The following is a 25,403-nucleotide window of genomic DNA, read 5'->3' on the forward strand; positions in this document are numbered from 1 at the left end:
CATCAACTTCAAAGGCTGGTTGGTAGATGTGAACTCTCAACTCATTTGTGCGCATGCACCTCTTTAAAAACGGCACCATTTAGAATCTAGATAACTGTAGCACAGAGAGAGAAATTTAAAAATCAAAACAAAAGAACTCCAAATGTTTTAAAAAGGGAGATTTTGTTTCCTGATTTACATTTCAGGAATTTTTGGTCAGGCTATTCAATAAATAGACCGCAATGTCCAGAATAAGGTCAATCGCAATGCAATTTGAAGGAATGCCACATGTGTTAATTGTACCAATTTGGAAGAGAAGAGCAATGGAAAGGAATATTTACCGAGTCCAGCAGTGAAACTTCAGCAAAGCAGCTTAGGCTCAAGGTGAGAGGGGAGAGATACAAAAGGGTCCAAAGGGGAAATTTTTTTCCACACAGAGCGTGGCGAGTGTGTGAAACAATCTGCCAGAGGTAGTAGCAGAGGTGGATACAATTTTGTCTTTTAAAAAGCATTTAGACAGTTACATGGGTAACATGGGTATAGAGGGATATGGGCCAAATGCGGGCAATTGGAAGTAGCTTAGGGGCTTAAGAGGATGGGATGGACAAGTTGGGCCGAAGGGCCTGTTTCCATGCTGTAAACCTCTGACTAAATAAACAAGTCTATAAAATAACGACAGGCACAGATCAGCAAGATAGTCAATATCTTTTCCCAAAGGTAGGGGAGTCTAAAACTATAGGACATAGGTTTAAGGTGAGAGGGGAGAGGGGAGAGATACAAAAAGGTCCAGAGAGGCTATTTTTTCACACAGAATGTGATGAGTGTCTGGAACAAGCTGCCAGAGGTATTAGTAGAGGCAGGTACAATTTCGTCTTTTAAGAAGTGTTTAGACAGTTACATGGGTAAGATGGGTATAGAGGGATACGGGCCAAATGCAGGCAAATTGGGACTAGCTTAGCTGTTTAAAGAAAGGGAGGCATGGACAAGTTGGGCCGAAGGGCCTGTTTCCATGCTGTAAACCTCTAACTGTAAACCCATAAATACAAGTCACATGGCCATGAAATCTGCATGCTGTAGTGCAATGTTATCTGCTGCCTAGCCCAATTATTTCTTGCCATTTCTTAAAACATAAAAATAAGGGACAAATCTTGCATAGACCATGGAAATGATAGGGAGAACAATTTACAGGCTCAATATTTTGTACTTGCCTCAATGTTGTTTCAAAGAAATGAAAATTGGTATCCGAGGTTTCAGATAATTTGATGGCCTTTTCTGGGGATTTTGGGAGAATCGGAGGTCATTTGATCTCAGGGAATTAAAAATTAAAACAGTCCAGCTTGGTGTTGACTTACTCTCAGCACGTCCAATGACAGGAGGACAGGTGTAATCCACATGAGCACACATATCCATGTGCTTCCCAATTTCAGCTCTCATCCTGAGCCCAGCAAGGTTTCAGACCCTTGTGTGAACTACCTAGCCTGGGTTTAGGGATAACTGGCAGCTGAGAAAACAGCTGGGTGGACCTGTGAATGAAGGAATCATGCCATCATCAGGGGCAGGCCCATCAACACCACCCCCCCCTCCCAACTCATAGGCCAATTGAGACCCTTAAGTGGGCAATTATTCCCTCATCCAGCCATTGCTCCTTTTTAACTGGCGAGGCCTGTGCCCAATGTCTCAGGTAGTTTTTCTTTTATTTTAATTCTGGCTCGAGTTTCCGCAACTGAGATTGGAACTAAACGGCATAACTTTCTGGTACTTTTCACCAAGGTCTTTCGAGTTAGCAGGTAGTGAGGGTAGAAATCCAGCAGAAAGACTTTTACAAAGTCAAGCAATAAGGACAGCTGAAATATGAGGTGAGGGAGAGGATGAGGGGAACTGGTGGGTGAAGGGGCATGTTCCCAGCTCCCCACCCCCATGCAAAATCAGTAGCTCCCACTGCTTCCCCCACCAACAGTTCTGTCCACCCTCCCTCTCTGCCCTATCCATAATGCCCTTCCCACACACCCAAAGAAATCCCACCTTTTTCTAATTAAAGGGAGATTGTCTGAAAAATGAGTTCACCCTAGGGATCCCATCATTAGCGTGTGCCCCACGTTCAATTTTTGTATTATTTTTATCCTCAAGAAGCACTTTGATCAAAACAAGACAAGCAGCCAATCCTGGGTGCACTCGGATGTGCTGTCTTCCTTTGAAATCCTTTGTTCTCGTTCTGTACGGTCACCCTGACCTCCATGCTGTTGACTTAATTACAACATTCAGCTGCTCTGGGTTAATTATTTCACCGCAAGGTTGTTTCACCTCAGATATCTAGCGCACCATCACTCTTAATTTCAACCTCTTCCTTCTGTGTTTTGCTTTCACAGCTTCATTGTACTTTACAGCTACCTTCCTACATTTGCAGGACATTCTTTAAACTTAAAAGGAAGTCCTCTTGTTTAGTATGTATTTGTTTAAAAATATTGTTCTACAAGCTATCTCTTTTCTGACTTGCTTTATGAATGATAGGTTGTCAAGTGAAGTACAGAAAATGGACCAAACACAGTCAATGCTGGAAAATCTCAGCAGGTCTGACAGCATCTGTGGGGAGAGAATAGAGCCAATGTTGAGACCAGATGACCCTCCAACAGAGCTAAGGATAAAGAGAATCAACAGAGATTTATACAACGAGGGTGTGGGGGTTGGCATCTCAAATGGGACAAAGGGAATGTAACTGAGGATGAAGACGGCTGAGAGAAGTGCTAGAAGTGTCCATTAAGTGACCAGAAATGTGTGAATGGCAGAACAGAGGCACAGATAGTTAAGGGACTGCCTGGGGATTATGGCAGTTGCCAGAATGGACAATCTTAGCAGGTACTCAGTTTCGTGAGAATCTGGTTTCAAAGACCTCTTTCTGGCCAACAAAAAGAATACCAGCTGCTGTAACAAAGCAACCCTATTAAGTTTTCTACGATGTGTACCAACCTTTGCAGGGTCATGTTTGGATAGGAGTTCAGTGGCTTTGTGTGTAAATAGATGAGTCGAATACCAGTTCGTGAAGCCAGGGGCAGGCTTCTCGCCGTTACGCAAGTCCAAGGCGCAGCGAGTGACGTTCAGCGGTGCAATGAAATAACAGCGGTCGTGAGTGTAATAATTCTCACTGCCCAACAAGTAACCTAAAGTGTAAAAGAAACAATTACTGAAGCAACACAACACCCCATGTGTTGATGGAATGTTATTAAGATTGTTATGGAACATTATCATCTTGCTTGCTAACATGATGATCCAAAGGGTAAATTAGAAAGGTGCATTAGCCAAAGTTCCAAACCTAATGCATTATTAACACTTCACATCTTTACAACAAAAAAAAACTTAGTAAAATGGAAAGGAAAAGGTGGTCTCAAATTGATAGCGTCCCCAATGGCTAAATGGGGCAGTACGGTGGCAGTGGTTAGCACTGCTGTCTCACAGGGACCTGGGTTCGATCAGTCTGTGCGGAGTCTGTACATTCTCCCCATGTCTGTGTGGGTTTCCTCCAGGTGCTCCGATTTCCTCCCACAGAACGAAAGAGGTGCTGGTTAGGTGCATTGGCTATGCTAAATTCTCTCAGTGTATCTGAACAGACGCTGAAATATGGTGACTAGGGAATTTTCACAGTAACTTCACTGGAGTTAGTGTAAGCCTACTTGTAACACTAATAAGTAAACTTGAAAATGAACAGGCGCACCAACGTGAGCAACACAGCTCGGGCCTAAGTTCCAGCTTCAGCCCCTGTTCTGTACTGAATTAGTTGATCTCAGCCAGAGTGGACCTCAGTGTCTCTAAGCTGTGTAGTATAGGCAAGCAGAGCGGGGGGGGGGGGAGGTCTGGGGAAAAGAGGAAAGATAGCTGGTGTGGCTAATCGCGGCAGCTGGATTGGGTTCAGCACATTAACAGCGACCCTTAGCTGAGACCCTCAGCAAAAGTATTGAGAATGGGAGAATGGGGGAAATCTATTTACACAGAACAAAGAGAAGTTTAAAAAAAAAATCAACAGCAAAACTGTACTGTGTAGAAGTGATGATTAAACTCAAATCTTATTGTACTACACACTATGTTACTGGCTCACCATATGACTGAGTGGGTACAACTGAAACATTCTTTCTGGGGTTTAAAACTGGTGCAGCCGGCAAATGTTAGTGTGTGAAAAATACTTCCTGGGAAGAGGTAGTGATGAAGTTGGCATCTCCGTGCACCTTTTGTAGTGAAACTATCCCACTTGCGACCTAAGCTAGCCTCTGCAGGAGTAACATTGTGACTTTACAAGTGCATGGACAAAGGTGAACTAACTTCACCTCAGACAGAAAGAATGTCCTGACCATTAAAACCATGCAGCGAACTGAAAAAAATAATTACCAAAATAGGAATCAAATCCTCTTTGCGTTGGGAGGCACTCTTTCTTGTACATGCCCAAGTGCCATTTGCCCACCATGTGGGTGCTATAACCAGCCTCTTTGAGCAGTTGAGGTAGCAGCTTTTCATCTAGTGGGTGACAGGATCGTTGACAAGGCCAGATGATCTCATGTTGTAAACCTGTGTGGATCTGGAGAGAAACCATGAATAATTAAGCTGCAAGTGGCTGTGTGTGAAAGCACTGTTGCTACGCAACGCACGACAATGCCATATAATAATTAATGTTTTGAAATAATTTGTACATGTCGACTGCATCTGCTAGGCGTCCATTTTCTTCTTCACATTTTCTGTACAATGAGGCTAGGGGACTTGACAATATTTTAGTGATATTGCTCAGAGCAATCTCTTCCAGTTCCCTCTCCTAGGATCTCTTTACGTGGCTTAGTGCTCAGCTTAATGTGCCTGGACCCTGGGATGTCTTACTATTTGAAGGGTGCTGCGTAAATGAAAGTTCCTGTTGGCTGATGCTGTAATATTTCGAGTTAAGACTGCCGTACAACATCCACCACAATGTACAAGATTCTTGTGAAGCATTTTCATTTAGACGCGAGCGTGAATGGCTAAAGTAACTGTAATGAATACAAATTTTATAAGGTTATGTTTTAAACTGTCTCCTTAATCTAACAAAATAGGTCAAAGAGGAGAGTAATGATAATCTGTTATGAGTTCAGCCTGGTAACAGGCCAAGTGGACTTGGTTGCCAGGGGAACAAGAGTAAATCGAAGCAAGGCGCAAAATGAAACAAAGGCAGAAGCAGCTGAGGCTGACTGCAGACAGACTTTCTGGGAGGGATCTTCTGCCTCTGTTTTGGGGGGGGTGGGGGGTGAAGCGGGGAATGACATGAACGGCAGACGGGGCAAAGAATCAAGAGGTAGTCCCAAAGTAGCTTTTAAACCAGGGGATTTCCCTGCCCGATTGTTCCCATTCATGACGTAATGGGAATCCTGACTATTGAATTAATGCAAACATGATCATCAAGCAGCACACACCATTTCACCCCTCCCCCCGCCACGTTACATTGTACAGTCACATCAGTGTGAGGGCTCACCCATCTGAATCACAACAGGTCCCCCAGGACACGCGCCAGGTGTACAGAACCCGCTGGAGGTGCACAGGTGAGTACACCCGCCAGGAGGGAGAGGGTCATACCTGGGCAGTAGCCTGCTACAGTGCCAGAGGAGGAAATGTTCCATGGTGGTGGGAGACGTGGTGCGGAGGTTGGTGGGGAAATAGGAGTTCTGTGGGGATTTTGACTTCTAAAAAAAAAATGATTTATTTACTTAAATTGGAGCACCCTTCTTTGCTGGCGGGGCAGTCCCAATCAGAACACAGTCTGCCGGCGTGATGTTGCGGGACTTGCCCCTTCCATTTTATTCACAAAATGCTTGAAAACATGGCAGAAAATCCTGGCAAGGCAGCTGGCCGGCTGCCCTCTGATTTTTCCCGCCCCAGGCAAAACGTCAAAATGAAAAAGTAGAAAATTACAGCTCCTGTCTCTAGATTTCACACGGGGAGGGAGGGGGGCAGGGTAACAGGGCAGTTTCACAGAGAGACAAGGTCAGCAGGTAGTCTGGTTAGCAGGGAGGAAGTTGTGTCTTAGTGTAGACAAATGAGGGAGAACGCAGGAGGAGGTGATCTCTGTTTGAAAAAGGTAACCTAAGAAATGAATTTTGCCAGACTGGTCCTTACCAAAAATTTTGGACTTCTCCAGAAGCTTAGACAAGCATCTATTGATGATCATTCAAATGTTACAGTTCAGTGAAACAAGGAAAAGCAGATCTTTAACCTCTTATGTAGGTTAAAATAGCCATTGCCTACTAAATACTGTTTAGTCAGCAATGCTTTTACCTTGTGGGTTACAGTAAAAGTCTTCGAACTTAAAATTTTGTCATGCAACTCCTTTAGGTTGGTCACTGGGAATTCAAATACCACCTTTAAAAAGGTTTTTGTTCTCCACATGAAGCATAACAGAAACACACTACTGCAGTCATGTTATCCTCAAGAGGGGTGGCAACCTCAAGATAAGTGGGGGGCATTTTAGATCAGAGTTGAGGGGGAACTTCTTCACTCAAAGAATCTCTGATATTCTATGCCCGTTGATGTGGTGGAGGCTACCTTGCTAAATATATTTAAGACACGGGTAGATAGGTTTCTGATAGACAAGGGAATTAAGGGTTATGGGGAGAGCGGGAAAGTGGAACTGATCCACTTCAGATCAGCCATGAACTTATTGAATGGCGGGGCAGGCTCGAAGGGCTAGATGGCCTACTCCTGCTCCTATTTCTTATGTTCTTATTTTGTACATTGATTGCCAGGGACATTTTATTCAATTCCTTCCAAAAATTCTTGTACACCACACTTACCCACAACTCAATAAAGACAGTGCCCAGTTCCATTCCTCTCCCGAGCCTGATCCCAATTTGAGTTTCACATCAACATTAATGTACTTTTGAATAATTTATAAAGCCTCTGGCCCATTTCCGGTGAGATCAGCTTCTCACTGGAAATGGATAGGAGGCTGAATAATTTATTCAAATGAATTTTAATATTGGTTTGCATGGCATTAATGAGCCCGGCGCTGAATCATCTGGATTTATTTCTTTGTGGTCTTGTTGGGAGAGGTTCTCTCCTGCGAGGAAAACATCTGGTCCTCATGAACAGCCGTGATGGCCAGGAGAACGGGAGGTATTGAGGCCCTCCAGGGAGGTCATGGGCCAGGGGTACCCTTGGGCAATGCCAGCCTGGCATCTTGGCACTGCTCACCAGCAGAGCAAGGGCCTGGGGTGGCCTGCTGCACACATGGCGAGTGTTCGGATGGGGCCAATGTGCACTCTGCCTGTGATCAGATCGGGGGAGGGATGGCCTGCTGGCACTCTGCAGGTGATCAATATGGGGAGGTGCCACACTGCATTGCAATCATTGGGAAGGATGCGATCGGTCTGGGTAGCAGGCAAGGAGCAGCGGGGGCTGCATTTTGAGGGGTATGGGGCTCACAAATGGCTGTGGATCTCCAAGATTCTGATGCTGCCTGCAGCAGCAGGGGCCTGACAGCTCTCTGTCTATCAGACCTCTGCTGCTCCTATTGCGCATGTGCAGCATTAGAAGGTCTGCACATGTACAATAGCTCCCTCTGCAGGCTGCATGGCAAATTAAGCCCAGCCCATTGCCTACAGCAGCTAGAAATGGGGTGGACCATTTTTCCATGCACAAGATTGGGCGTGAGTTTTCATGCCTAAAAAAAAGGATCTGCAACTCTTCCATTTTCACACTAGCTTGACATTTAGAATAGTTCTCGTAAAATTGCGCCTTCTATTTCTACCCCATACATCAAATTGAAAGAGTCTTCATTTACAAATTTATATACTCACCGCATTAGTCATACATCGCAGTCTTTATTGTCCAAATCTTCCAATTCCGGTTTATTTTCTATCTCCCCTCCCTCTGCAGCACCAGAGTTGGCAATAACTCTAACTTGCCACGTGCTCTGTAACTCCTCACTAAATATCTCCCCTTTATAGAATCAAGATTTCACCATACAGAAAACAGCCATCCATTTATTTTTATTCATTTGTGAGACATGGGTACCACTGGCTGGCTGGCATTTATTGCCCATTCCTACTTGTCCTTCATCAGAGAGTAGCTGAGAGTCAACCACATTGCTGTGGCTCTGGAGTCACATGTAGGCTGGACCAGGTAAGGACGGTAGATTTCCTTCCCTAAAAGGACATTAGTGAACCAGACGGGTTTTTCTGACAATTGACAATGGTTTCATGGTCACCAATAGATTCTTCATTCCAGATATCGTTATTGAATTCAAATTCCACCATCTGCCATGGTGGGATGCAAACTCGGGTCCCCAGGACATTAACTGAGTTTCTGGATTAATAGTCTAACGATAATAGCACTAGGCCATCGCCTCCCCTTCTCTCTTGTGCATGTGCCTCCTTGGAAGAACTAGCCAATTCCCACACATCAAGCTTTTTCCCCCCCCATACCCTGCAAGATGAGGCTTCTTCCAGTACATTAGCATGTTGCTTTAATTCCTCCTTTAAGTCTCTCCATTACTGCTCTGTGAAACACCGCGATCCGTTCTCTATATTAAACAGACTTCATAAATGCAAGTTGTTTGAAAACATACTTCTTTACTTAACTCAGGTGCGAGATTGATTCTAAAACACAGCACCCAAGGAGAGAAAGAAATCGAAAATTCCACTTAGTGCCTTGACGCTTGGTTTCAAGAAAATTTTGTTACACAAGAAACAAAAAGTTTAATTTTTGCATGTCTTCCTTTTCTCTGTATCCCTCTTGTATCTTGTTTATTTTTCTGTCTCGAGTCTATTTTCTTTTTTAGTGCTGTTTGGAATCTTGCACAAAGGCTCCTATGTCTTGGCAGTTGTTTTCCTGTTGGTTAGCTATCTAATGTTACCGAAAGCTTTAATCCCACATTGTTGACCGTTTATGGAGAGAACCCACCCCGAGTATTACACTAGCTGATTAGGAAAATGCAGTGAATGCTGCTGCCGCATTGTTAGATGGCATTAAAGGAGCATTTTATCATTCGGTGGACTCTCAGGTGGGTTAACTCTGTTCCAGAACAGTTGACTCCAAAACCACTTCAGAGCTGGGAAAATTTGCAGAGAAGGTGGTTTTCTGCTATGCAAACACTATCCCAGGCAGTCATTGCAATTGAATAATGCCTTAAGTCCGTATTTAAATTTTAAAAAATGGATTTAGCACACAGTGATCAAACTACAGACCCAAAACATCTCATTAGTTTTCATTATTCACCTCAACCAGTGCAGTTTTAGCAAGCAGCTCCATAAATTCATAGTAACAATTCCCTTCCTTTAGTTTATTTAGACTTCTTTTGTGTAAATTGTAAACCCCCAATCAGGTGAATATAAAAAATCCTGTCATTGTTTAGAGAAGGGTGTAGAAATCACATGACATCCTAGCCATCATTAATCCCGTAACCAACATCATTAAAACAAATGATTTGGTCAGCTGTCTTAATTGCTGTTGTGTGACATTGAAACATTGGAGTAGAAATCATTCCATCGTTAGCCTATTTTCTAGGTGGGAAGTGTGAACATAAATGATCATTTTCACGGTAGTAGTGCCCCGCGTCCCAAGGATACCTTAAAATCCGATACTATGTTATATTCTGATGACTTGCAGGTCTCTGGTAGCCCCCTTTAGTGACATTAGGCCACTGGTCTATCCTAATAGGGAAATTCCTGTCCTTGAGACACCTTTGGGAAACTTAGCTGATGCCAGGTCTCCTGTACTCCAGTTATGGATGGGGCCTAGCAATTGACTTAACACCAAAACAGTAAGTTTTAAAAAGAAATTGAATAATTTTTAATGTGAAGAAACCATGAGTGCTCCTTCCAGCTCCAAAATATTACTGTTGGTCTTGATTCCCACCCAACTCCTGGGTTCCTTGCTGTTTTCCACCCTCCTTCATGGAATTTACCTAATGCCTCGCCTGGAGAAGCAAGCAGCCTGATATCTCTTCTCTCAAAAGAGTGAGCTGCCTTTGGAGGTGTACGAGGTTTCGGTAACTTGTTCAGAATGTACTAAATGAGGTTTGAGACTTTGTTAGAGGATGTCTTCGGGCTTCTTGGATTGGGTCTACCCTGCCCACTCAGCACTGAAATTAGGCCAAAACATGAATTGGACCTCCAGCAACTACATTTGGAAATTCCTTCGTTGACAGTAAAGCATCTTGGAACATCCTGAGGTCGTGGAAGTCTCTATATAAATACAAATTCTTTGTTTGATTGTTACAAATGTGGGTACATATACACATGAATTAAGAACAGGAGTAGGCCATTTGGCCTATTGAACCTGCTCCACCATTCAGTAAGATTGGTAGTACAGCTGGAGAGATGCACACCGGTTTTCTCTCCCCAACCAAAGTGCAAAATTCCACCGTGAGGTGTGATGTTCCAGCCCTTCCTGCTGGCTGGATCTTCCGCTTCAGCTGAAGGCGACCCTCTTGCAACGGGTACCCAGTCCGGATGGGTGAGCTGCCTCCACTGTTGGAAAGCACGTTGTGGTCAGGGAGTGGAACAACGACTGTAATCTTTTGTAGCGGCTATGTGCTAGTTTACAACTATTCAAAAGGCGGCTTAACAGACACACAATTATTCCCCAATTTCAGATAATGCTTGGTTCAAGTGTTTAAAAGTGTATTTCCCTTTATAGCCTCTGTACTATACTGGCTGTTTTAAATGTTCTTTTTCAAATTAACCATAAAGTTTGAACTTGTTTTATTTATTATTATTTGTGTACATATTCGAGGGATTTCTTGATCCCTCACATTACAGTTAGTAGTTACAGCAGAGGAGGGGGAAGCTGGAAGAAAAAGCTGTTTTATTTATTATTTAAATATCCTCCCAATTACACTGCAGTAACAGGTGTCACAGCATTGCTGCCAGAAAGTTCAGTGAACCCATGTTGACTTCTTGTCATTTGGAGGGGACTTTGTGCCAAATCTCAGTTGTGTCTCTTGGATGAGTGTCATTTTTCCAGATGATATGGCATCTGCATTCACTGGTTGTCTGATGCTCTAAATTAAAGTAACTTTTAAAACTAAAAAAAGACAGTCATGCTTCTATGAGAAGCAACTGGCTGAAGGTTCAGAGTGTGAGCTGGGGAATGGCTCCATTGGCTTCTCTGTACTGATCACTGATCCTACAACACTGGTTCCTTTTGTGAGAGGCTGCAGTGTAAGATATCACCAAACTTAGGGCTGGGATGGGAAAGAAAAGAAGGACAATGAGGTAGGCCAAGGTGAAAGTTCGATGATGGCAAGCTTGTGTTTTAAAACCATGTAATTTGCAGGAGGAGGCAAAGAATGCGAGAAACTGCAAGCTGTTTTGAAATGATTGATTTGGACTCGGTGCTCAGATGGGTCGAGGCCCAAAATCCTCTTCCTTATTTGGGAGCAGGGCCTCGACAGTGTTGGGAAAAGGCTGGAGAGTGTTACTGGAGGCCCGATCTGGAGAGAAAGCTGCACTAGATAGAAATCATCAGTTATTTCTTAACCTTTCCAGCCTTATCTGATTGGAGTAAAGCAGGCAGTGGTGGAGGAATGTTAACAGGGAGTTGTTGAACGATGACCTAGGAGAAACGTGCATGGGATGAGGAGGTCACAAGGGTCAGACATACCTGTGCATTTTTTTCCACCTATTCTGGGTTGTTATGCACATCTCAAAGCAATCACAATGAACATTACAAGAGTTCCCCTTGGGGTGGATAAGGATGATCTCACTGTGCTGTCCGATAACCCTCATTTGATAAGCTCACGTTACCAGATGTACACACAACATAAGCAGCACTTTTATCTCCTGACACTACCATTCCTCTGGCTGACTTTTCCTAATGTTAATAATTTAAAGCTATCTTTGTGGTGTTCCAGCCTTGTACAGGTTTTCCTTACTTGGCAGGGTAAGGAACAAACTGCACAGTAGGACACAGCAGCTGAGCCGCACAGTACTGGAGAATAGTGTTTAAAATCTCTTTACTAACAAGAACTTACATTTATTTACACAGTGACTTTAAGGCGATGGTTTGTCACTGGTAACCCAGAGACCCAGGGTAATGATAGAACATAGAACATTACAGCGCAGAACAGGCCCTTCGGCCCACGATGTTGCGCCGACCAGTTACAAAAACAATGACCCACTAGCCTATACCAATCCCTTTTCGTCCATAAACCTATCCAGAGATCTCTTAAACGCCCCCAAACTAGGCGCATTTACAACTGCAGCAGGCAGGGCATTCCAATCCCTCACCACCCGCTGGGTAAAGAACCTACCCCTGACATCCGTCCTGTAGCTACCCCCCCTTAATTTAAAGCCATGCCCCCTCGTGCTAGCTTTCTCCATCCGAGGAAAAAGGCTATCACTATCCACCCTATCTAAACCTCTAATCATCTTATATGTTTCAATAAGATCCCCTCTTAGCCGCCTTCTTTCCAACGAAAACAACCCTAAATCCCTCAGTCTCTCCTCATAGGACCTCCCCACCATACCAGGCACCATCCTAGTAAACCTCCTCTGCACCCTCTCCAACGCCTCCACATCCTTCTTGTAATGCGGGGACCAGAACTGCACACAGTACTCCAAGTGCGGCCGCACTAGAGTAGTGTACAGTTGCAACATGACGCTGCGACTCCTAAATTCAATCCCCCTACCAATAAACGCCAAGACACCGTACGCCTTCTTAACAACCTTATCTACTTGATTCCCAACTTTCAGGGATCTATGTACACATACACCTAGATCCCTCTGTTCATCCACACTATTCAAAGTCCTCCCGTTAGCCCTATACTCGACACATCTGTTGCTCCTACCAAAGTGAATTACCTCACACTTCTCCGCATTAAATTCCATCCGCCACCTCTCGGCCCAGCTCTGTAACCTATCTAAGTCTCCCTGCAGACTATGACACCCTTCCTCACAATCTACCACACCTCCAACTTTGGTGTCATCAGCAAATTTACTAATCCACCCAACTATACCCTCATCCAGATCATTAATAAAAATTACAAACAACAGTGGCCCCAAAACAGATCCCTGAGGCACACCACTCGTAACTGAACTCCATGATGAATATTTACCATCAACCACCACCCTCTGTCTCCTATCTGATAGCCAATTCCTGATCCAACTTCCTAGATTACCCACAATCCCATACATCTGCATTTTCTGCAGAAGCCTACCATGGTGAACCTTATCGAACCTGATCTGGGGACCTGGGTTCGAATCCCATCAAGGCAGATGCTGCAATTTTGAACTCGATAAAAATCTGGAATTAAAGATGATCACAAAACTAATGTGAAACTTTAGGGAAGAAAATCTGCCATTCTTACCTGGTCTGGCCTACAGGTGACTCCAGATCCACAGCAACGTGGCTGACTCTTAAAAGCCTTTTGAAATGGCCTAGCAAGTCAATCAGTTTGGGGGCAATAAATCCTGGCCTTGTCAGAGATGCCCACATTCAGTGAATTAAAAAATGTCAATAAAACATTTTAGTATAAAACAAAGTGTGACACTGTGCCGCATGATGAAATATTAGGTCATGTGACCCAAAGTTTGGTCAGAGAGGTAGGTTTTAAGGAGCGTCTTGAAGCAAGAGAACGAGGTTGAGAGGCAAACAAGTGCAAGGAGCGAATTCCAGAGCTCAAGCCCAAGGTAACTGAAGGCCAACGGTGCAGCAATTAAAACCAGGAGGTTCTAATTAGACAACATCAGAATTAAATAAGCACAGACACCTCAGATGGTTGTGGGATGGCAGAAGATTACAGGGACAGGGAGGTGTGGGGCCATGGTGGGATTTGAAAACCAGGTTAAGCATTTTTAAATCAAGCCATTCCTTGACTAGGAGCCAATCTAAGTCAGCAGGCACAGAGTGAATGAGACTTGGTGAGAGTTAAGATACGGGAACCAGTCTTTTGGATGATTATAGAGATTGCGGGAGAGCAGCAAGAAGTGCGTTGGAATTGTCCAGTCACAAGTCAAACAAAGGCCTGAATGAAGTTTCACCAGCGCACGAGTGGAGATGGGAGCGAAGTTGGGAGACGTAACGGAGGATGAAGGAAGCCATCTTGGAGATGGTGCAAATATCAGAGGCTAGACATCTCAAATCAAAAGCAGAGAAGTGGGAACAAGTGCAATTAGCCACCAAATTACCAACTTAATTCAGGATGGCTATGACTAAACTGAAGTGGAAAAATTCACACTGGCGCAGTGATGTGTAGCTGGGTCAGAGTGGAGGGAATCTATTCTGCTCACGCCTTCTGTCACAGCTGACTGGAAAAAGAGTGTCAGAGACTAACAGAGGACAATTGTGCAGGAGCAGCACCATCTAGTGTTTTATTTATAAACTGGAGCTGCAACTGGCAAGGCATCAAAATAGATCTTGATCAGCACAATAAACTCCACCATTGTAATGCTGATAACTTGGCTCTGTGTATACTCAACCAATTTTCTTGATCCCTCACATCATAGTTCAGGAGGTGTAAATAGTTACAGCAGTGGAGGAGGGAAGCAGGAAGAAAAAGTTGGCAAAAGGGAACAGGCTCCTGCAGCCTGGGAATGCCATGCTGCAAAGTGGGCAGGCCCCAAGGTTGCAGACCACACTAGCCAGCTGTGTACCTCTTGGGTGCCTCTGCACCTGCTAAAGTGTTTACAGCATCTTCTGACTTTGATCCAACTCAGGACTCATCAGAATCACTATATCGTTAAGGGGCAGCACTGTGGCAGCTTTTAGCACTGCTGCCTCATAGTGGCAGAGGCCCAGGTTCGATTGCCAGCTTGGGTCACTGTCTGTATGGAGTCTGCATGTTCTCTGTGTCTGTGCAAATTTCCTCCATGTGCTCCGGTTTCCTCCCACAGTCTGAAAGATGTGCTGGTTCGGTGCATTAGACATGCTAAATTCTCCCTCAGTGTACCTGAACAGGCGCTGGAGTGTGGCAACTAGAGGAGTTTCACAGCAACTTCATTACAATGTTAATGTAAGCCTACTTGTGACACTAATAAAATAAACTTAATCAAAAACATTCTCCTCAAAAACCAATTTAAAGCGCCGTGATTGCCACAAACATCAAACCTTACTTAACAAGCAACAACCTTTCCTCCCCACAGCCCACTCTGAGCCTGACCCTTGTGACCTCCTCATCCCATGCATGAAAGATGTGCTGGATAGGTGCATTGGACATGTTAAATTCTCCCTCAGTGTACCTCTTGCTTCAAGACGCTCCTTAAAACCTCCCTCTCTGACCAAACTTTGGGTCACATGACAATATTTCATCATGCGGCACAGTGTCACACTTTGTTTTATACTAAAATGTTTTATTGAGTTTTTTAAATCACTGAATGTGGGCATCTCTGACAAGGCCAGGATTTATTGCCCCCAAACTGATTGACTTGCTAGGCCATTTCAAAAGGCTTTTAAGAGTCAGCCACGTTGCTGTGGATCTGGAGTCACCTGTAGGCCAGACCAGGTAAGAATGGCAGATTTTCTTCCCTAAAGTTTCACATTAGTTTTGTGATCATCTTTAATTCCAGATTTTTGTCGAGTTCAAAATTGCAGCATCTGCCTTGATGGGATTCGAACCCAGGTCCCCAGATCATTACCCTGGGTCTCTGGGTTACCAGTGACAAACCATCACCTTAAAGTCACTGTGTAAATAAATGTAAGTTCTTGTTAGTAAAGAGATTTTAAACACTATTCTCCAGTACTGTGCGGCTCAGCTGCTGTGTCCTACTGTGCAGTTTGTTCCTTACCCTGCCAAGTAAGGAAAACCTGTACAAGGTTGGAACACCACAAAGATAGCTTTAAATTATTAACATTAGGAAAAGTCAGCCAGAGGAATGGTAGTGTCAGGAGATAAAAGTGCTGCTTATGTTGTGTGTACATCTGGTAACGTGAGCTTATCAAATGAGGGTTATCAGACAGCACAGCGAGATCATCCTTATCCACCCCAAGGGGAACTCTTGTAATGTTCATTGTGATTGCTTTGAGATGTGCATAACAACCCAGAATAGGTGGAAAAAAATGCACAGGTATGTCTGACCCTTGTGACCTCCTCATCCCATGCACGTTTCTCCTAGGTCATCGTTCAACAACTCCCTGTTAACATTCCTCCACCACTGCCTGCTTTACTCCAATCAGATAAGGCTGGAAAGGTTAAGAAATAACTGATGATTTCTATCTAGTGCAGCTTTCTCTCCAGATCGGGCCTCCAGTAACACTCTCCAGCCTTTTCCCAACACTGTCGAGGCCCTGCTCCCAAATAAGGAAGAGGATTTTGGGCCTCGACCCATCTGGGCACCGAGTCCAAATCAATCATTTCAAAACAGCTTGCAGTTTCTCGCATTCTTTGCCTCCTCCTGCAAATTACAAGGTTTTAAAACACAAGCTTGCCATCATCGAACTTTCACTTTGGCCTACCTCATTGTCCTTCTTTTCTTTCCCATCCCAGCCCTAAGTTTGGTGATATCTTACACTGCAGCCTCTCACAAAAGGAACCAGTGTTGTAGGATCGGTGATCAGTACAGAGAAGCCAATGGAGCCATTCCCCAGCTCACACTCTGAACCTTCAGCCAGTTGCTTCTCATAGAAGCATGACTGTCTTTTTTTAGTTTTAAAAGTTACTTTAATTTAGAGCATCAGACAACCAGTGAATGCAGATGCCATATCATCTGGAAAAATGACACTCATCCAAGAGACAGAACTGAGATTTGGCACAAAGTCCCCTCCAAATGACAAGAAGTCAACATGGGTTCACTGAACTTTCTGGCAGCAATGCTGTGACACCTGTTACTGCAGTGTAATCGGGAGGATATTTAAATAATAAATAAAACAGCTTTTTCTTCCAGCTTCCCCCTCCTCTGCTGTAACTACTAACTGTAATGTGAGGGATCAAGAAATCCCTCGAATATGTACACAAATAATAATAAATAAAACAAGTTCAAACTTTATGGTTAATTTAAGAAAGAACATTTAAAACAGCCAGTATGGTACAGAGGCTATAAAGGAAAATACACCTTTAAACACTTGAACCAAGCATTATCTGAAATTGGGGAATAATTGTGTGTCTGTTAAGCCGCCTTTTGAATAGTTGTAAACTAGCACATAGCCGCTACAAAAGATTACAGTCGTTGTTCCACTCCCTGACCACAACGTGCTTTCCAACAGTGGAGGCAGCTCACCCATCCGGACTGGGTACCTGTTGCAAGAGGGTCGCCTTCAGCTGAAGCGGAAGATCCAGCCAGCAGGAAGGGCTGGAACATCACACCTCACGGTGGAATTTTGCACTTTGGCTGGGAAGAGAAAACCGGTGTGCATCTCTCCAGCTGTACTACCAATCTTACTGAATGGTGGAGCAGGTTCAATAGGCCAAATGGCCTACTCCTGTTCTTAATTCATGTGTATATGTACCCACATTTGTAACAATCAAACAAAGAATTTGTATTTATATAGAGACTTCCACAACCTCAGGATGTTCCAAGATGCTTTACTGTCAACGAAGGAATTTCCAAATGTAGTTGCTGGAGGTCCAATTCATGTTTTGGCCTAATTTCAGTGCTGAGTGGGCAGGGTAGACCCAATCCAAGAAGCCCGAAGACATCCTCTAACAAAGTCTCAAACCTCATTTAGTACATTCTGAACAAGTTACCGCAACCTCGTACACCTCCAAAGGCAGCTCACTCTTTTGAGAGAAGGGATATCAGGCTGCTTGCTTCTCCAGGCGAGGCATTAGGTAAATTCCATGAAGGAGGGTGGAAAACAGCAAGGAACCCAGGAGTTGGGTGGGAATCAAGACCAACAGTAATATTTTGGAGCTGGAAGGAGCACTCATGGTTTCTTCACATTAAAAATTATTCAATTTCTTTTTAAAACTTACTGTTTTGGTGTTAAGTCAATTGCTAGGCCCCATCCATAACTGGAGTACAGGAGACCTGGCATCAGCTAAGTTTCCCAAAGGTGTCTCAAGGACAGGAATTTCCCTATTAGGATAGAACAGTGGCCTAATGTCACTAAAGGGGGCTACCAGAGACCTGCAAGTCATCAGAATATAACATAGTATCGGATTTTAAGGTATCCTTGGGACGCGGGGCACTACTGCCGTGAAAATGATCATTTATGTTCACACTTCCCACCTAGAAAATAGGCTAACGATGGAATAATTTCTACTCCAATGTTTCAATGTCACACAACAGCAATAAGACAGCTGACCAAATCATTTGTTTTAATGATGTTGGTTACGGGATTAATGATGGCTAGGATGTCATGTGATTTCTACACTCTAAACAATGACAGGATTTTTTATATCCACCTGATAGGGCAGATGGGCATTTGTTTTCATACCTCAATGGAAATATGGCACTTCCAACAGTGCAGCACTCCCTCAGTCCTATATAGAATTGGGACTGAGCACACAATCTAAGAGGTGTACCAGCAGATAAGTCGAGTTTGCAAAAGTAGTAAAAAAGACAGTACTAAGGACTCAGAAATGTGGAAAGGAGAAATTTAGAGGAGCCATTCAGCCCTTAGAGCCTGTTCCACCATTTATTATAATCGTGGCTGATCATCCAACTCAATAGCCTGATCCAGCCTTTCCTGCATCTGAATGCATGCAGCATTCGTAACAAAACAGATAAATTGGCAGTACAAATAGAGATAAAAATGTATAAGCTGATAGCCATTACACAGAGACACGACTGTTGGAGGACAAAGCCTGGGACCTGAATATTGAAGGGTACATGACATTGAGGAAGGACAGGAAGGGAGGAAAAGGTAGAGAGGGGTCTCTGTTAATTAAGGATGTCACTAGTACAACATTAGGGATGACCTCAGTTCTAAAGATCAAGATGTAGATTCAGTTTGAGTAGAGATAAGAAATAGCAAAGATAGGAACTCACTTGTTTATAGATAGTTTATAGATTGGCGCCCCACACAAACCTTTCACGCATTTTCTGAAGAAACCATATCGACCGTTGCCAGTGGGAAGCGCAGGCTTTCAATTGTGATGCCAGGAAGTACCACACCGGGGAGTACTACTGGTGCCTTTGAGTAAACAGCAAGCATGAAAGAGAAAAAGGAGGAAACGGCCAGATGCAATTTCCCCCAGCAGTGACTGCACGTTGGCTTTCAGCCACTGAGAGAATCTGCTGGTTCCAGCGAGGCCTGACCTGCCACCTTCAAGTCTGCAAACAATACAATCTTCCAAAAAATCTTCATCTGTGAAGAAATGCCAAGAGAGGCAACAATAATTCCATTGGAGGGCAGGGTGTACAGGAAGCATGACAGAAAGGTACAGTTATAATCATGAGCAAGTTTAATCTACGTTTAAATGTGATGAATCAAATTGGCAAAGGTAGCCTGGAAGATGAGTTCTTGAAGTGTTTTGTGGACAGTTTCTTGGCAAAACTGGATTAAAGTTTCAGATCAATAGCCTATCGGAAGAAATGGTAAAAGTTGGAGATGTAATAGGTTTCATTTATTTATTTCGGATGTGACAGGTTTCAAATAAGTATGGAGAGGGAAAAGGGAAGAGAAAGGGATGGAAAGGTGGCGGGGGGGGGGGGGGGTGGTGGTGGGGACAGCATAAAGGGCAAGGTGTGTGAAAGAGTAAAAGACAGGAGAGATTAAATGATAAGCGTTGATGTTGCAAATGAGGTTGGTAATGGGGCTAACAAAAGAGGTGTAGAGGAGGTGTGAATGGCAACAGCAAAATCATTACTAGCAGCATGTCTGAAAAAAATGAAAGCAGTGGCTATAATATGAAATTGCTGAATTTGGTATCAAGTCTGGAATGACCTATTAAGCCACTAGTAATGGGCAATAAATGCTGACTGGCTGGCAACATTCATGTCCTGTGAATGAATTTTTAAAGAAGGGCCAGTCAGCCTGTCGAGTTTGCACCAACTCTCTGATAGTGTAACTTACAGGCACACTCCCCCCACCTTTGTGTAACCCCACACATTTACAAGGTTAATCCATCTAACCTATCCACCTTGGGACATCAAGGGGCAATTTAGCATAGCCAATCCATCTAAGCTGCACATCTTTGGACTGCAGAAGGAAACTGGAGCATCCAGAGGAAACCCACTCAGAGATGGGGAGAATGTGCAAACTCCATACAGTCACCCAAGGCCTGAAATGAACCCGGGTCCCTGGCACTGTGAGGTAGCAGATCCTAAATCTTTGCTGTGCCTATGTAACTTGAGTTCCCTCAAGTACTATTCACATGCACAGTTTGACTATGGGTCTGATTTCATACCCATTACCTCTAAGTCCCTATCACCTCACTGTACACCATTTTTCATTACTCCCTTCTCAAATACTTACTCTCTCCGATTTGAATTCACTGCTTCCCTTATTCTCTCCTTGCACATAATTTCTCCGACCTCACCGCCATGTCATTAACTATGCCATCTCACATGGACTCTCTATCCCCAACAGCTCAATCACAGACAAAACCATCACAAATCGTTCCTTGTACCTCTCACCACAAACTTCCATCTGCATGCACCCCTGAAGAAACTCTGCCAAGTCCCTTACACTATACTTTACAACATTCTCACCATAGGCCCTTTTTTGTCACAATACTTCAGCAGCTGTTGATTTGCTCAAGTGTTCCATCACCTCTATTTAATGCCCTTATTTCCACTAAAGAATTAAAACCACAAAAGTGCCAGATAACATTCACCAAAAGAAAATCTAACCCATCAACTCTTGACATTCAATGGCATTACCATCAGTGAATCAACATCCCAGAGGATACCAGTGACCAGAAACTGACCTGAACCAGTATATAAATACTGTGGTTACAAGAGCAGGTCAAAGGCTGAGGATTTTGCAGCAAGTATTGCCCCTATCAGCAGTCTACAGGGCACAAATCAGGAGTGTGATGGAAAGCTCTCCACTTTCTTGGACGAGCACAGCTCCAACAACACTCAAGAAGCTCAAACCATTTAAGACAGAGCGCCTCACTTGATCAGCACCCCTTCCACCAACTTAAACATTTACTCCCTCCACCACTGATGCAATGGGAGCAATGTGTACCATCTACAAGATGCATTGCCAATTCACCAAGTGTCCTTAGACAGCACCTTCCAAACCCACAACTACTACCACCTAAAAGGTCAAGAGCAGTAGGTGCATGGGGACACCACAACCTGCAAGTTCCTCTCCAAGCCACACAGCATTCTGACTTGGAACAAATCACTGTTCCTGGGCCAAAATCCTGGCACTTCCTCCCTAACAGCACCGTGGTTGTACTTGCACCACATGGGCCACAGTGGATTCAAGGAGGCAGCTCACCACGCCTTCTCAAGGGTGGGCAACAAATGCTGGCCCAGCCAGTCAGCAAAGTGCATATCTCATGGAAGAACTAAAGCAGTTTTCTCCACCTTATGCTATTCCTATGGTTCTCATTTACACAACCTCAACTCTAAGGGATACAGACTTGAGTGCATTTGACACACAACTGGTTTAGCCATTCACTACCAGATCTGACTGAACCACACTGAGCACTACCAGGTCTTGCTTTCAAACCCCAGACAAGGATCATTCTGGCAACAAAACAGCTGCATCTGTTCTCCACAACCAGTCATCTACTTAAATCTCCTTTGCCTGTCCCCTCCATCTTCAATAACACATGCAAGGAATTCTTGGATTTGTTTGTTACTAAACCCGAGACAAGCTGTTCAGCTGCTTTCCGTTGTATCCCACCTCAAACCTCCCAATGCTCCCACTCCTGGTCCCACTAACGTAGACCTTCCCAAGATAGTTTTTGGCTCTGATCTGATATTTTTCTCTTCCACCTTCCACCATGCCCCCTCCCAGCTCTTCTTCATGAGAGCCACCTTCCATTTCCTCAACCATGTTCCCACTAAATTACCCAACATCCTTCCTGGTTTCCACATGACCCATATGCAGTTTTGGTCACCGCACTTACGCAAGGATATTTTGGCCTTGGAGGGAGTGCAGAGGAGGTTTACTAGGCTGATACCGGAGTTGAGGGGGTTGAGCTATGAGGAGAGGCTGAATAAACTAGGCTTGTACTCGTTGGAGTTTAGAAGAATGAGGGGAGATCTCATTGAGACGTATAAGATGATGAATGGGATGGATAGGATAGAGGTGGAGAGACTCTTTCCGCTCAGAAAGGACAGTAGGACTAGGGGGCACAGCCTCAAGATAAAGCGGGGGGGGGGGTGGGGTGGTTTAGAACAGAGTTGAGGAGGAACTTCTTCACTCAAAGGGTGGTGAATCTCTGGAATTCTCTGCCCGTTGAAGTGGTGGAGGCTGCCTCACTAAATATTTTTAAGACGCGGGTTGATGGGTTTTTGATAAACGAGGGGATTAAGGGTTATGGGGAGAGGGCGGGAATGTGGAACTGAGCCACGACAGATGAGCCATGATCTTATTGAATGGCGGGGCAGGCTCGAAGGGCTAGATGGCCTACTCCTGCTCCTATTTCTTATGTTCTTATGTTCAATATCCACAAACAATTCCCTCTCCTCGCATACATTCTCTGACATGTCAAATTCACCATTGACAGCAACCCCCCACCCCACTATCCTTCACCAGCCTTCAATTGCTTTCCTTCTGTTGGAAGAATCAAAAGGCAGATTATTATCTAAATGGAGATAGACTGCACTTGGGTGTTCTTGTGACTGAATCACAAAAAAGTTAGCAAGTAGGTCCAACAGGTAGTTAAGAAGGCATTTTGGCCTTTATTGGAAAGGGGTTGGAGTTTAAAAATAGGGAGGTTTTGTTGCACAGGGTATAGGTGAGGCCTCACCTGGAGTAGTGCATACAGTTTTGGCCCCTTTATCAAAACAAGGATATAGTAATATTGGAAGCAGTCCAAAGCAGATTCACCAGGCTAAATCCTGGGATAAGAGGATATTTCTATCAAGAGAGATTAAATAATCTGGGTCTGTATTCCTTGGCCTCTTTTAAGGTCAAACCAAATAACCTGTATTCTTGGAGGGAGGGTGACTTTATTCAAACATACAAGATGAGGGGGCTTGCCAAGTTGATGGTGAGATGTATTCATCATTGGGGGAGTAGCTACAAGATAAAGGACTGGTCGTTTAAAACTGAGGTGTGTAGAAATTTCTTCTTGCAGAGGGTGGTGAATGTCTGGAACTCTCTGCCCCGAAGGGTAGTAGAGGCTGGATCATTAGTAGTATTTAAAGTGGAGGTGGATAAATATTTGATAGACCGAGGAATAGAGGGCTATGGGGTAATGACACAGAAAAGGAGTTGAAGCCAGATCAGTCATGATCCTATTGAATGGTGGGGCAGGATTGAAGGGCCTGTTGGCCTACTCCTGCTTCTATTTCTTGTGTACTTGTGTTCCATCATCTACATTATCCTCACACTAATTTTTTAATCCCCCCACACTCTTGCATAAATTTCCAATTTCAACTCTTCCAACTCTAAGGATGGGAAACAAATGCCAGAGCAACCCCCACATCCATGAAAGAATAAACAAAAATAACTCAAGAGGTACAGCACAAGCTACCCTCTGGCAAGATGACAGCAGGGGCTCAGTATATCATGGCCTTGTTAAAGGCAAGATACTGCTGATGCTGGAATCTGAAACAAAAAGAGAAAATGCCGGAGAAACTCAGCAAGTCTGAGCGTCTCTGGAGAAAGATTAGAGCCAATGTTGAGCCTGGATTCTCTCCACAGATGCTGTAAGGCCTGCTAGGTGCAATTTTACAACCTCATCACACCCGTTTTTCGACACGCAAATGTCACAAAATTGGGAGTGAGCCGACTAGTGGGAATGGCACCTGTTTCCACCATATCAGAAAAATCGTCACAATCAGAACCCCACTCAAAACGGACAAAATATCAATTTGCATTTTCTTGTTATAGCTCAAAGTAATTAGTGAGCTTCTCTCCCAATTGTCCCAGCTCACCTGCCTTAACCACCTCACTCGCTGCAGCTACAACTGGTAAGGAAAACACCTCATATATAAAAGTCAGCTTCTGGCACTGGAGCAGTGAGAGTGAGCAATGAGGTCGGTCTGTTTTCAAATTGCTCCTTGCAGCTCTGGGCGGTGGGGGGGGGGGGCGAGGCGTTCTGTAGCAGCTATGTGCATTTTGCATTGGGGGGTGGGGAGGGCCTGCAGGTGCCTGGCGGCGGCGGAGGTGGGGTCCTACTTCAGCCTCTTAGCACTGACCTCGGCTGACTATGAGTCCTAGTGCTGGCAGCAGCAAGCACTGTTCACGGTAGGGGATGGGTTAGAAACTCTCTGAAGTGGTAGTGCTGCAGTCTCGGGAGTTAAACATAGAAACTAGAAGCAGGAGTAGTCATTTGGCACTTCGAGTCTGCTCCACCATTCATTTTGATCATGACGGGTCATCAAATTCAATATCCTGACACCCTCCCCCCCCGATATCCCTTGATCCCTCTAGCCCCAAGAGCCATACCTAATTTCTTTTTGAAATTACAATGTTTTGACTCAATAACATTCTTGTGAAGGAAATTCTTTCAGCACTTTCACCATCCTCTGGATGAAGAAATTTCTCCTCAACTCAATTCTAAAAGGTTTTACCCCTTATCCACAAACTACAATCCCAAGTTTTGGGCTGCCCCCAACATTGGGAACATTCTTTCTGAATCTACCCTGTCTAACCCTGTTTGAATTTTTAACTTTATATGAGATCCTCTCTCACTGTTCTAAACTCCAGTGAACATAAAAGCAAATTAGTGCAGACACTGCAATCTGAAACCAACAGAGAAAATGCTGGAAAGTCTCAGCAGGTCTGGCAGCATCTGTAAGGAGAGAAAAGAGCTGACATTTGGAGTCCCAATGACCCCAAAGCTGGTAGATCGCCTCCTCTCCCACAAGATCCAGCACCCACTCCTCAAAGGGGGCGAGGACCCTGATCTCAGGCACACCACCCCATCTTTGCCGTCTCCCGGCTGTTATGGGCATTCTTCCCCTGTGGAGACAGAAGCACAGTAAGAAGTCTCTCAACACCAGGTTAAAGTCCAACCAGTTTATTTGATAGTAAACCTGCAAGCTTTAGGAAACGCTGTTCCTTCATCAGGTGTGAGGAAGGTTATGATCAGAGAAGGGCATTTAAAGACACACACAATTTACAGAATACCGATTAGAATGTGAGTCTTTACAGCTAACCTGCTATTCAAGTCTTAAAGATGCAGATAATGTGTGAGTGGACACAGCATTAGACATGGGTTAAAGAGATGTGTATTGTCTCCAGGCAGTACAGTAACTGAGAGTGTTGCAAGCTCAGGCAAGTCGTGGGGGTTACAGATGGGTTCATGTTGCACTATTTATCTGTAACCCTCATGACTTGTCTGAACTTGCAGCACTCTCACTTACTGTATTGCCTGGAGACAGAGTGTTGCAAGTTCAGGCAAGTCATGGGGGTTACAGATAGTGCAACATGAACCCATCATCTATCTGTAACCCCCATGACTTGCC

General features: G+C 44.3%; 1 protein-coding gene across 1 annotated transcript in view; it reads right to left on the reverse strand.

The window, feature by feature from the left end:
• The window catches only part of arsb (arylsulfatase B), a 95,094-nt gene that overhangs the window by 61,702 nt on the left and 7,989 nt on the right, over nt 1–25,403 (reverse strand). The window contains exons 2-3 of the mRNA XM_080189341.1: nt 4,354–4,540; nt 2,944–3,134 (exon numbers count right to left, since the gene is read on the reverse strand). Of these exons, the coding sequence (XP_080045467.1) occupies nt 2,944–3,134; nt 4,354–4,540 (378 nt within the window). The remainder of the gene's footprint in view (nt 1–2,943; nt 3,135–4,353; nt 4,541–25,403) is intronic.

This window comes from Carcharhinus amblyrhynchos, chromosome 5 (assembly GCF_965287045.1).
Source record: "Carcharhinus amblyrhynchos chromosome 5, sCarAmb.v2.hapA, whole genome shotgun sequence".
Lineage (NCBI taxonomy): Eukaryota > Metazoa > Chordata > Chondrichthyes > Carcharhiniformes > Carcharhinidae > Carcharhinus > Carcharhinus amblyrhynchos.